The 13,221-nt window shown below is 42.4% G+C and overlaps 1 protein-coding gene across 3 annotated transcripts in view; it reads left to right on the top strand.

Annotated features, from left to right (window-relative positions):
- Window positions 1–13,221, top strand: part of PCBP3 (poly(rC) binding protein 3) — a 277,037-nt gene that overhangs the window by 248,867 nt on the left and 14,949 nt on the right. For all 3 annotated transcript variants that reach the window (XM_063092050.1, XM_063092058.1, XM_063092040.1), the window contains one exon: window positions 1,657–1,698. In XM_063092050.1, the coding sequence (XP_062948120.1) occupies window positions 1,657–1,698 (42 nt within the window). The remainder of the gene's footprint in view (window positions 1–1,656; window positions 1,699–13,221) is intronic.

Raw genomic sequence — 13,221 nt, 5'->3', positions numbered from 1 at the left:
GTCAGCCGCCTCCACATCTCTAGCACATCAAGTATGATAACGGGTTCATTCAGGAAGAGCCTGTTAAGAAAAGAGCAGGTGTAAAACATAACTACTCAAAGTGAATAAAAAGTCAGAAAACTAAAATGGTCTAGGATAATGAGTTACCTAAGCTAAGTTCTTGCCTAGTTCAGTTCAGACACGCAGGCTGACCTCCTGGGACCCAGGTGGGCTGAGCAGGCAGCAGGTCCTGAGCCATCACAGGTCTGGCCTGGGGACAGCAATCTGGGGTCTATTATGTTCAGTGACACATTGAAATGTATCCCTGGAAGCAACTTTACAAAATCTGGATGGGGACTCAAGACACTGTTCCTCACGGGTCAGTGAGACCTCCAGTTCTTTCTTGCAAGGACACTTGGCTGTGTCTGATAAGATTCCTTTACTTCCTTCACCAGTGTAGTGGAGCTGTCCCAGACTGGGACCATACCGCACTAGGACTGAGTCTGTTTCAAAGCTGGGCTATAGCTGGGTCCCTGTCAGGTGGTCACTGGGCCTTTAACTCCTGGGGTTAGGTTGTTGATGATGGAAACTGGGCAGATTCAAAACCTGTGGGAGGGTTTGGGATCCACAGAAGTGACACGTGGCCTTCCCGAGGTGTCCCTCTCAGATGCACAGGGACCCCACAAGTGCACACATCACATGGGAAGTGGCATGGGGGCCCCACGTGTTCAGGTGCAGGAAGCTGTGTCCCTCACACACATGCCACCACCCAGGCCTGGTGTGGCACCTTCTGCAACTCATCTGTGGTCTCTACTCTCCCTGGACTCCTTGTGGGTTCATTTGTCCTTTGGCCATGAGTTTCCAAGCCACCTGAAAGCATCTTAACCGATGGGGCCTGTTGATATCCAGCAGGATTTCAGGGCAAGGTGGGTGGGAGGAGGCCACAGGTTGGGCAGTCACTGCAGATGGTCCCAGTCACTGTTTTGAAGATGAGGGAAATAATGAAACCAAAATTAGCCTTGGGGACCCCACAATAACCTCCTGGAAGGGTGTGCCATGAGTATGCTGCCCCCAATCCCCCACCTGCAGAACAGCTCCCCCCATCCCATCTTCAGGGGCTGTCAAGTGAAGATTTGATATGAAAGGCGACAAATTGGGTCAATCCTGTGACTGACTTAGGTCCATTTCTCACTGAATCTGGCTTTTGCAAAATTTGTTTTGGTTATCTTTTCAGCCTTTCCCTTTTTGTTTGGATTTCTTGGCATTAAACATTTCCCAAAAAGTATTTACTCTGAAGGTTGGATTTCAAAAGGTTAATAATTAGTAGACTTCTTACTGGGAGTAAAACAGATCATTCAATTTTTTTCTTTTGAGAACTTGGGGGAGTAAGAGTGGAAGCCCAGGGCTGCATTCTCTCTCCCACTCCTGCTGACGTGGCATCTTCCACAGCTCTCAGGGAAATGGAGTGCAGCTCCCCTGGGCTCACTTGTCTGGTTGTGACTCAGGCCACCAGAAGCCTCCCTGACCCTTTGTCCTAAGTGAAGGGGACAGAAGGAAATGCCAGTGAGGAGAAAGCTTTCATCAGAGGGCCCTTGTTGTGCAGGGAGGGTCGCTGGTAGGTGACAGTCCGGGCCCAGCCACGTCCTGAGCTGACAGTGACTCTCTCTCTCTCTGCAGGCCTACACAATCCAGGGACAGTACGCCATCCCCCACCCGGATGTGAGTTTTCACTTTGTCTTGCTTTCACCCTTCTCTTCCCATTATCGTTTATCTACCTGCATGCTGCTGTTAGTTGCTACTAATATTAATATTACACAATAATATTAATCAGTTTTCTCAGTGTTCCTGACCTGTGTCGTATCCATATGACCTTGAATAACCTTTAACCTCTTAGCACTAATTTTGCTTGTGTTGAGGACTTGGCCTGATGTGAAATTGTTTCATGTTCTGCTGCAGTCCAGGGTTTTCCTCCCATACACTGGGCCTCAGCTGATAACTGCAAAACGGCTCTGTCCCGGCCACCCTGCCAGTGCAGGAGCCACGTGACAGGATGGTGAGGGTGCATGTTCACCTGCCCGCAGCCAGGCTTAGTGTAGTGCTGTGTTTGCACCTAAGACGGTAGGAAGTCTTATCAAACAGGTCTTCCAGGACAGTCAGAAAGGGCTTTTAATGCCTGATGAAGCTAAACTCTCCCCTTTTCAAGTCCAAATTAAAACATAGCATATAGAGACTCAGGCTGCCCAAAGCCAACGGAAGAGGCCTTCATGTTTATTCCAGAGCTAGTAAGGTGCCACAGGAGGCACTGGAGTCCTCAGGCTCCCACCCAGGCCCTTGCAGCTGGGCCTGTCTGTGCCACTCAGATGTCTCCTGATCCTGTTACAGTGTGAATATACGACTGGTGTTGAAGGATGAAGACCTGTTAAGCTGCCTCTTGGCCTTGTCCCATGGTCGTTCCGTGTGGAGACTGGGTTCAGAGGGGACATCAGGCAGCACTGGGGCAGCAGGCTCTGAGTCTTCAGGGGCCAAGAGACAAGGGAAGCAGCAAAGGGCTTTTCTTGAGAGGGCTTTAGATGTGCTGGTCAGTGGAGTCTGTGCTAGTAGGTGCTGGGGACACGAGGGTAAAGAGACAGATGGGGAAGCTGCTTGCACACTGCTTTCGGAAGACAGAACAAACCTGAAGTTAACTCTGAGAAGTCTTTCTCTTCTCTCAACCATTTTGCATATTTGCCCAGCTCAGCAGCTGCTCCTCATAAAATGTTCTGTGCTGTGCACTGCTCTCCCTGAGCCATGAGAGTTGCCTCTGTGCCAGAGGGATGTGCAGCATGCAGGTTTTTGAGTTGGGCAGAAAGAGACAATCATCTGAATAAGATTTGAAGGCAGGGCATGGGGAGGATTTTAAGAATTAGCACTAAGTATTGAAATATAGAGATTCAGTTCACTATCATTGCAGGAAAATTTCTACTGAATGGAAAATAAATACTCATGGTTTTTCCTTCTTAAAAAAAAAGTCCTTATAAAGCAGTACACTAATCAAATGATAGAGAAACACTGATAAATAAAAGTCCTTCCCTCCCTAGAGTCACAACAACCCAGAGGCCATTTTTAATGGTTCCTGGTTTTAGACCTTTGGTGATACTACCATGACTCTCAGTCACCAACATCTTGCTCTCAGGTCATCAACACATCTGTCTGTCCCACTCGGGAGGCTATGGCTGTGGACCCTCTGCCCCGCAATGTTTCTCCTGACCTGTGTGCACCATTAGGGCTGCCCTTGGCTGTGCTCAGCCGGCAGTGTGAAATAGAGGCAGAGCATGCGTGCGTGCCTGCCCTCTAGGGCTGGCAGGCACACTCTGGGTGGGTAGGTTTGGTGGCTCCTAATCAAATGACCTGAATGAAGGTATCAAAATGGGAGCCGAGTGGGGTCAGAAGCCTGATTTCTAGAATGGCTCAGTCTTCATTTAACTCTGGCTGCAGGGTGGTCATATACGTCTGGGAATGCATGTGTGTGCAAAAGCAGATTCTCAAACTCAAAGCAGACACAGTGCCTGGCATCCCTGGGAAGGGGCGGTTCAACTGATCGGGTTAGGGTTTATTTGTCTTCACCCCAGACAGTCGTTCTAAAGTCAGGTGTTCAGACCTGCAGGACCATCTGGTAAACAACTTGTGGGTTTTCTATGGCCAAAGAGCTGGAAGCTCTCACTGGTGCCTTGGGAGATGCCAACATTAGAGTTGACAGGAAAGTGTTTCTGGTTGAAATTTCCAAATGTTGTGGTTGTGTGCATGAGTGTGAGAGTAAGAGATTGTGATTGGTTTGGTTGATTGATTTTTATATAGATTGTTTGTTTTGCCCTTTCCCATGCGACTCTGGTAAACAGTATCTCTATACCATTTAGTGCTTTATAATGCTAATACAGACATTTCTGGGGTCACCATCAGTTACCATCTGGTCAAGTTCTCTAGTACAGCTGTGCATCAGGCTTGGAAACTGTGCACGCACCTTCTCGTGTCCTGTCAGGGTTGGTTCATGTGTAGTTTCAGAACTGAGAGAGAAAGCACCAAGTGCTTGGACACGGGAGCAGATGCAGAGCCTGCAGAGCCTGGACAGACACCTGGAGAATCGAGGCAGACCACCCACCTCTGTCTCATCCAGCATCTGTTACTTTAATTACAGTCATGCAGTCACACCAGGAAGGAACAGTCATCTTCTAGAGGAGATCAGTGAACTTCAAAAACACTGTCGTATATCTAGTCTTCAGAGTTTCCGAATCACTCTTACTCATCATCCCCATCACTTAAAGGGGATGCTGAAAGCAAGCAAAAATAAGACAGCAGCATATTAGAGTTGACAAAGAATTTTCCTCCGTACTGTCTAACCTGAGCGCTGCACTAGAAGCAGAAGCTTTGAGAGATTAGCTTGGCCGGAGGTAACGGGGCCAGCAATGGGAGAGCTGGCATGCCCCCACAGCACCTGGTTCAGCAGAGGATGTGAAGTAACACTGGGAGGTAGAAGGGCACCAAGACCTGCTAAGAAGTCTGCTCTTTAGTGAGTAGATCGTGGGGAACCTGTAGAAACATGCGAGTTCAAGCAGAAGGAATGAGTGGGAGGAAGCACGGCCAGACCCTGTGCTCATCCTGGTCATGCGGCCCAGCGACCTGCAGGCACTGCACGTGTCACCACGGACATGTGAGGAATCTCATGCATTGGCAGAGTCCTGGGCAGACTGCAGCAGAGTGCTCTTACCTCCCGCCCATTCACATCTCCCTCTAGAACCATGTGGAGAGGGGCAAGGGAGGGCTGGGGTGCAGGAAGGAATGATGAGCATTTGGAAAAATGAAAACAGACACTGTCTGTAAAATCGCTGTCAAATGTTGTTTAATTTGTGGGATTAACACAACAGAACTAAGTGGATAAAAATAGTGTGCATAAGATGAGAGTGTGATGAGGGAATTAAAATGTTCTTTTGGTTACTGTATCATTTCACTAGAGGGTGAAGATATTGCATTTAGACTTTTCATGTACATGGTAAAATTTCACAGTGACCACGTATAGAAAAGGAGTCAATTACATGTCCTCTCACAGGACAGAGGGGAAAATGGGTGAGGAACAGAAATTGTAATCAACTCAAAAGAAGAAAAAGAGTAAAAATGAAAAGAAAGTAAATCATAGAAAAGCAAGATAATTAGAAAGTACAAAATAAGATGGCAGAAATTAGTCTAAATATATGAATAACTGTGATCAAAGTAAATGAATAAAATTTCCAATTGAAAAACAAAAGCTGCCAGACTATATATTTTTAAAGCTAATCAGATAGACAATCAAACAAACAAAAAATTTTTAGTGTTTTTTTATCTTTCAAGAGACACACCTAGAGATAGGCACCCCGCCAGAGAGGCCCAAGTCCCATGGAGAACACACGCCCCGTGGCGCCAGCACACGACCGAGCAGGTAGTCCTCACCACCACCGGATCCCATCCCCAGCCTGGCCGAGTGTGTGCCAACCAGAGAGGCGCCCTGCCAGAGAGGCCCAAGGCCCGTGGAAACCACGTGCCCCGCGACACTAGCACACAACTGAACAAGTAGGCCCTGCCACCGCCAGACCCCATCCCCAGCCCAGCCAAGTGCACACCAACCAGAGAGGCACCCCGCTGGAGAGGCCTAAGTCCCATGGAGACGATGCACCCCATGATGCCAGCGCACGACTGAGCAGGTAGGCCTCGCTGCTGCCAGACCCCATCCCCAGCTCGGCTGAGTGCGTGCCCACCAGAGAGGTGCCTCACTGGAGAGGTCTGAGACCTAAGGCCACCACACACCTGAGGCGCCAGCAGGTGACCGAGCAGACACTGAGGCAGCTGTGCCAAATTGGCAGCCCCAGCAGGATCCTAGCCAGACAATAGTGTCGAACCAGTGGACTGTGAAATCCCCTGCCACAATGACTAAACATCAAAGGAAAGATACCAGAAATATGAAACATCAAGAAAGTATACCACCAAAGGGTAATAACTCTCAAGCCCTAGATCCTATAGAACAAGAAGCCTTTGAAATATCTGACAAGGAATTTCACGTGATAATTCTAAGGAAACTAAATGAGATATAAGAAAAATCAGCTAGACAACACGATGAAATGAGGAAAAGTATACAGGACCTGAAAGAAGAACTGTACAAGGAAATTAATGCCCTGAAAAAGAATGTAGCAGAGCTTGCTGAGCTGAAGAATTCATTCAACAAAATAAAAAACACAACAGAGAGTTCAAACAGGAGGCTTGCAGAAGCAGAAGAGAGAACTTCTGACCTGGAAGATGGGCTGTTTAAAATAACACAGGCAGACAAAAAAGAAAAAAAAAATTTAAAACATTGAAGAAAATCTAAGAGAGATATCAGACAACCTTAAGCACTCAAATATCCAAGTCATGGGTATTCCAGAAGGGGAGAAAAAAGGAGATTGCATTGAAAACATATTCAACAAAATAGTAGCAGAAAACTTCCCAGGTATAGGAAAAGACACAGATCTTCAGATTCAGGAAGCTCAAAGATCCCCAGATATATTCAACCCAAAAAGGTCTTCTCCAAGACATGTTACAGTCAAATTGGCAAAATTCAAAGACAGAGAGAATCTTAAAAGCTTCAAGAGAAAAGCATCAAATCACCTGTAAGGGAGCCCCAAACAGACTAACGTCAGACTTTTCATCACAAACCCTAAAAGCTAGAAAAGAATGGGATGATATATTCAAAATACTAAAAGACAGAGATTGCCAGTCAAGAATACTCTACCCCACAAGGCTATCCTTCCGAAATGAAGAGCAAATAGTACATTTCTCAGACAAACAAAAACTGCAGGAGTTCACTACCACACAACTACCCTTAAAAGAAATTCTCAAGGGAGTACTGGCTTTGGTACCTGAAAAACAACTACCACTGCCATAAAAACTCAAGAAAAATCAAAACCCACTAGTAAAATTAAAATGCCACCAGTGAGGGAAAAAAAAGTTATTCTACAACCCAAGAAACCAATAAATACAGAAGACAAACAGTAAATTAGAAAGGAACAAAACACACTTAAGACATCCAAAACAAAAATCAATGAAATGCTAGGAGTAAATCAACACTTTTCAATAACAACCCCCCCCTTTTTTTTTTTTTTGTGACCGGTAAGGGGGTCATAACCTTTGGCTTGGTGTCATCCGCACCGCGCTCAGCCAGTGAGCTCATCGGCCATCCCTATATAGTATCCAAACCCACAGCCTTGGCGCTTACAGTGCTGCTGCGCTCACAGCGCCACACTCTCCCGAGTGAGCCATAGGGTCGGCCCTTCAATAACAACTCTTAATGTAAAAGAATTAAGTTCTCCAATCAAAAGACACTAACTGGCTGACTGGATTAAAAAGGAGGACCCAACTATATGCTGCCTTCAAGAGGCCCACCTCACCTATAAAGACTCACATAGACTAAGAGTGAAAGGATGGAAAAGATTTACCATTCAAACAGAAATGAAAAACGAGCTGGAATAGCTATTCTTATATCTGATATAGACTTTAAACTAAAAACCGTAAAAAGAGATAATGAGGGCCACTACATAATGATAAAAGGATTCATCCATCAAGAAGACATAACAATCATAAATATATATGCAACCAATGTCAGAGCAGCCAGATTTATAAAGCAAACACTATTAGACCTAAAGAAGGAAATAGACTCAAATATCATAATAGCAGGGGACCTGAACACCCCACTCTCAATATTGGACAGATCATCTAAGCAAAGAATCAGCAGAGAAACAAGATCTAAACAACACTCTGGACCAATTGGACTTGGCAGATATCTACAGAACATTGCATCCAACAACCTCAGAATATTCATTCTTCTCATCAGCACGTGGATCATTCTCCAGGATAGATCACATGTTAGGTCACAAATCAAGTCTCAACAAATTCACAAAAATTGGAATTTTCCCATGTATTTTTTCAGACCACAATGGATTAAAACTAGAAATCAATAACAAATGAGAGTCTGGAAACTATACAAACACATGGAAATTAAACAGCATTCTACTTAATGACATATGGGTCCAAGAAGAAATTAAAAAGGAAATCAAAAAATTTCTTGAAACTAATGAAAACAGTGATACATCATACCAAAACCTGTAGGATACTGCAAAAGCAGTACTAAGGGGAAAATTTATCTCATTAAATGCTTACTTCAGAAGAATGGAAAGATGGCAAGTAAACAACCTAATACTTCAATTCACCTTAAAGAACTAGAAAAACAAGAACAATCCAAACCCAAGGTTAGCAGACAGAAAGAAATCATTAAGATCAGAGCAGAACTTAACGAAATTTAAACCCAAAAAATGATACAAAAGATCAATGAATCAAAAAGTTGGTTTTTTGAAAAGATAAATAAAATTGACAAACCATTAGCACAGCTAAATAAAAAAAGAAGACCCAAACAACAAAAATTAGAAATTAAAAAGGTGATATTATAACTGATACCTCTGAAATACAAAGAATCATTAGAGACTACTATAAACAACTATATGCCAACAAATTTGAAAATCTGGAGGAAATGGATAAATTTCTGGAAACACACAAACAATGAAAACTGAGCCAAGACGATGCAGAAAATCTGAACAGAACAATAACAATAAAAGAGATTGAAGCTGTTATCAGAAAGCTTCCAACAAAGAAAAGCCCGGGACCAGATGGATCCACAGCAGAACTCAACCAAACATTCAAAGAGGAATTGACACCAACTCTCTACAAACTATTCCAAAAGATTGAAACAGAGGCCATTCTCCCAAACTCATTCTGTGAAGCAAACATCACCCTGATACCAAAAACCAGGTAAAGATACAACTAAAAAAGAAAACTGCAGGCCAATACCTTGATGAATATAGACATAAAAATCCTCAATAAAATACTAGCTAACAGAATACAGCAACACATACACGAAATTATACACCATGATCAAGTGGGATTCATGCCAGGGATGCAAGATTGGTTCAACATACACAAATCAATAAATGTGATACACCATATCAATAAAATCAAATAAAAGGACCATATGATCATCTCTATAGATGCTGAAAAAGCATTTGATAAAACTCAACACTCATTTATGATAAAGACTCTCTACAAGTTAGGTATAGATGGAAAGTATCTCAACATATTTAAAGCCATATATGATAAACCCACGGCCAATATCATCCTAAATGGGGAAAAGCTGAAAGCTTTTCCTTTAAGAACAGGAACTAGACAAGGATGCCCACTCTCACCACTCCTATTCAACATAGTGCTAGAAGTACTAGCCAGAGCAGTCAGAGAAGAGAAGGAAATAAAGGGCATCCAGATTGGAAAAGATGAAGTCAAACTCTCCCTGTTTGCAGATGACATGATCCTATATATCGAACAGCCTAAAGCCTCTACAAAAAAACTCTTGGAGTTGATAAATGATTTCAGCAAAGTTGCAGGATACAAAATCAACACACAAAAATCAATGGCATTTCTGTTCTCCAATAGTGAACACGCAGAAAGAGAAATCAAGAAAGCTTGCCCATTTACAATAGCCACAAAAAATAAAATAAAATACTTAGGAATAGAGTTAACCAAGGATGTGAAAAATCTCTATAATGAGAACTACAAATGACTGCTGAGAGAAATTAAAGAGGACACAAGAAGATGGAAAGATATCCCATGTTCTTGGATTGGAAGAATCAACATTGTGAAAATGTCCATTCTACCCAAAGTGATATACAAATTCAATGCAATCCCCATCAAAATTCCAATTACATCTTTCTCAGAAATGGAAAAAACTATCCAGACATTTATATGGAATAACAAAAGACCACACATAGCCAAAGCAATTCTGAGCAAAAAAAAAAAAAAGCTGGAGGCATAACACTACCTGACTTTAACTATACTACAAAGCCATAATAACCAAAACAGCATGGTACTGGCATAAAAACAGACACACTTATGAATGGAATAGAACAGAGAATCCAGAAATCAACCCACACACCTACAGCCATCTGATCTTTGACAAAGGAACCATGCCTATATACTAGGGAAAAGACTGCCTCTTTAGCAAATGGTGCTGGGAGAACTGGATATCAATATGCAGGAGAAAGAAACTAGACCCATACCTCTCACTATATACTAAAATCAACTCAAAATGGGTTAAAGAATTAAATATACACCCTGAAACAATAAAACTTCTTAAAGAAAACATAGGAGAAACACTTCATGAAGTAGGACAGGGCACAGACTTCATGAGTATGACCCCAAAAGCATGGGCAACCAAAGGAAAAATACACAAATGGGATTATATCAAACTAAGAAGCTTCTGCACAGCAAAAGAAACAATTAACAGAGTGAAAAGACAACAGAGTGGGAGAAAATATTTGCAAAATATACATCTGACAAAGGATTAATATCCAGAATGTACAAGGAACTCAAACAACTTTACAACAAAATAAAGTAATCCAATTTTAAAATGGGCAGAAGAGCTAAATAGACATTTCTCAAAGGAAGATATACGAATGGCCAACACACACATGAAAAAATGTTCAACATCACTCAGCATTTGGGAAATGCAAATCAAAACCACACTGAGATACCATCTCACCCCAGTTAGGATGGCTAATATCCAAAAGACTGTGAATGATAAATGCTGGCAAGGTTGCGGAAAAAAGGAACTCTCATACCTTGTTGGTGGGACTGCAAAATGGTGCAACCTCTATGGAAAATGGTATGGAGGTTCCTCAAATAATTGCAGATAGATCTACCATATGACCCTGCTATCCCACTGCTGGGAATATAACCAGAGGAATGGAAATCATCAAGTCAAGGGTATACCTGTTCTCCAATGTTCACTGCAACACTATTTACAATAACTAAGAGTTGGAACCACCCCAAAATCCATCATCAGATGAGTGGAAATGTGGTATATCTACCACATGTGGTATATCTACACAATGGAATATTACTCTGCTATAAAAAAGAATGAAATGCTGCCATTTTCAACAACATGGATGGACCTAGAATTATATTAAGTAAAATGAGTCAGGCACAGAAAGAGAAATATCACATGTTCTCACGTATTTGTGGGAGCTAAAAATAAATAAATAAATACACCAACTCGGGGGGGTAGGGAAGAAGACACAATAATTACAATTCCTTGAAGTTGATAAGACAAACGAACAGATCTGAGGTTGTTGGGAGGGAGGAGGGAGAGGGAGGAGGCAGGGAAGTTTCGGTAATGGCCCACAATAATCAACCGCATTGTATATTGACAAAATTAAATTAAATTTTTTTTAAAAAAGAGAGAGACACACACCTAAAGCATAAGGACCCAGAAAAATTGAAAGAATGGAAAAAAAAGATATGCTAGGGAAATACTAACCAAAAGAAATCTGGTATACCTGTGTTAATATTAGTAGGGGGAAAAAATCAAGACTTTAAGAAAAACATTTAGTCATTACATATTGATAAATAATTCAGTAGAAGATATAATAATTCAAAATTTGTATAAAGAAAAAAACTGACAAAACAAAGAGAAGTTAACAGACATCGTGGTGGGAACGTGACGTACTTCTCTTTCAGGAAGAGTTAGTTCAAGTGGACAGGTGCAGAGAAGCTTTCGGGAGAACAGTCAGTGGTCCCCACATGATGGTCTGTGTTGGGCACTGCACCCAGCACAGCTGTGGAACTCATGGAAACACTGACAAAGCTTGACACATACCAGCCCATAAGCAAGTCTTACCATCCTTCAAAAGTTGGAATCATAAAGACCATATTCTCTTATCACAAAGCAATTAAATCAATAGTGAAAAGGTGACTTTTTTAAAAAACTTGCCTATATTAAAGGTTCAAGAAGACGAAAAGACCAAAATAAATAGAGTGACATATGATATTCATGGCTAGAAACACAAATTGCAGTCATGTACCACACGACAATGGCTCACTCAACAACAGACCACAGATGCCACAGTGTCCCATGAGAATATAATGGAGCTAAAACGTTCCCATCACTGAGTGATGTTGTAGTGCAATCACTTTTTGTTTTTTATAAATTAGCATGGCCTAAGTGCACGGTATCCATAAAGTCCATGGCCTTGCACAGTAGCGTCCAAGGCTTCACATTCACCCACTGCTCACTCACTGACCCTCGCAGAGCAGCTTCCAGCCCCACCGGCTCTGTCCGTGGTCAGTGTCCTGTACAGGTGTATGATTTTTTATCTTTTGTATACCATATTTTTGCTATACCTTTTCTATGTTTGGATAGATTTAGATACACAAATACTTACCATTAGGTTACAATTGCCTGCAATACAGTAACATGCCGTACAGGTTTGTAGCCTGGGAGCAATGGGCTATGCCATTTAGCCTTGGTGCCTAGTAGGCCATACCAACCGGGTTTGTGTAAATACACTCTGTGATGTTCACACAACAAAATCATCCATAGCACATATCTCAGGAAGTATCCCTGTCAAGTAATATGTGACCATATCTTAAAGATGTCAGTTCTTTCCAAATTGATGGACAAATTCAATTTCAATCAAAATTCCAACAGGGTTTTTTGAGGAACTTAGCATGCTGTTTTAAAATTTATATGGAAGAACATAGGCCAAGAACTATCAAGATATTTATGAAGAAAAGATACGACAGGGAGATTTGTCCTAGCAGATACAGAGGCTTATTATAAGGTTATAATAATTGAGACAATGTAGTTTGGGTGCAAAGAGAGACAAATAGACCAGAGCACCCAGGATCTGACCCACGCAGTCAGGAAACCTGGTCTGTGACCGAGCTCTCAGCACAGACCCTGGGAGAGACTGGATGGTCTATAAATGATGCCAGGACAGTAGGCAGGGGGAAAGCGTTCTTGGCTTCATGACTTAAGCAAAAAACATTCCTTATATGTTAAGAACCTCAACACAAGAGAGAAAAACTTAGCACTTTTAGAAGAAAATATAGGAGAAGGTCCTTCTGTTCTCAGGTCAGGAAAGGATTTCTCAAAACATAGCACAGACCATAAAGGAAAATATTGATAAATTTGACTGCATTGACATTTTAGAATTCTGTTCCTCTAAAGACACCATAAGGCAAGTGGGGAAGGCTCTGCATCATGCAGAGCTGAAATAGGGCTAGTGTGAAATGTGCAAGGAGTTCTGTGAGCCAGCAGAAATCCACCCAACAAGAAACAGGGGCAGAAGACACAGACCAGAGTCGCACTGGATGGAAACGTGA

Source organism: Cynocephalus volans, chromosome 1 (genome assembly GCF_027409185.1).
Source record: "Cynocephalus volans isolate mCynVol1 chromosome 1, mCynVol1.pri, whole genome shotgun sequence".
NCBI lineage: Eukaryota > Metazoa > Chordata > Mammalia > Dermoptera > Cynocephalidae > Cynocephalus > Cynocephalus volans.
The sequence above is the reverse complement of the archived record's forward strand: the minus strand, read 5'-3'. Positions and strand labels throughout refer to the sequence as shown.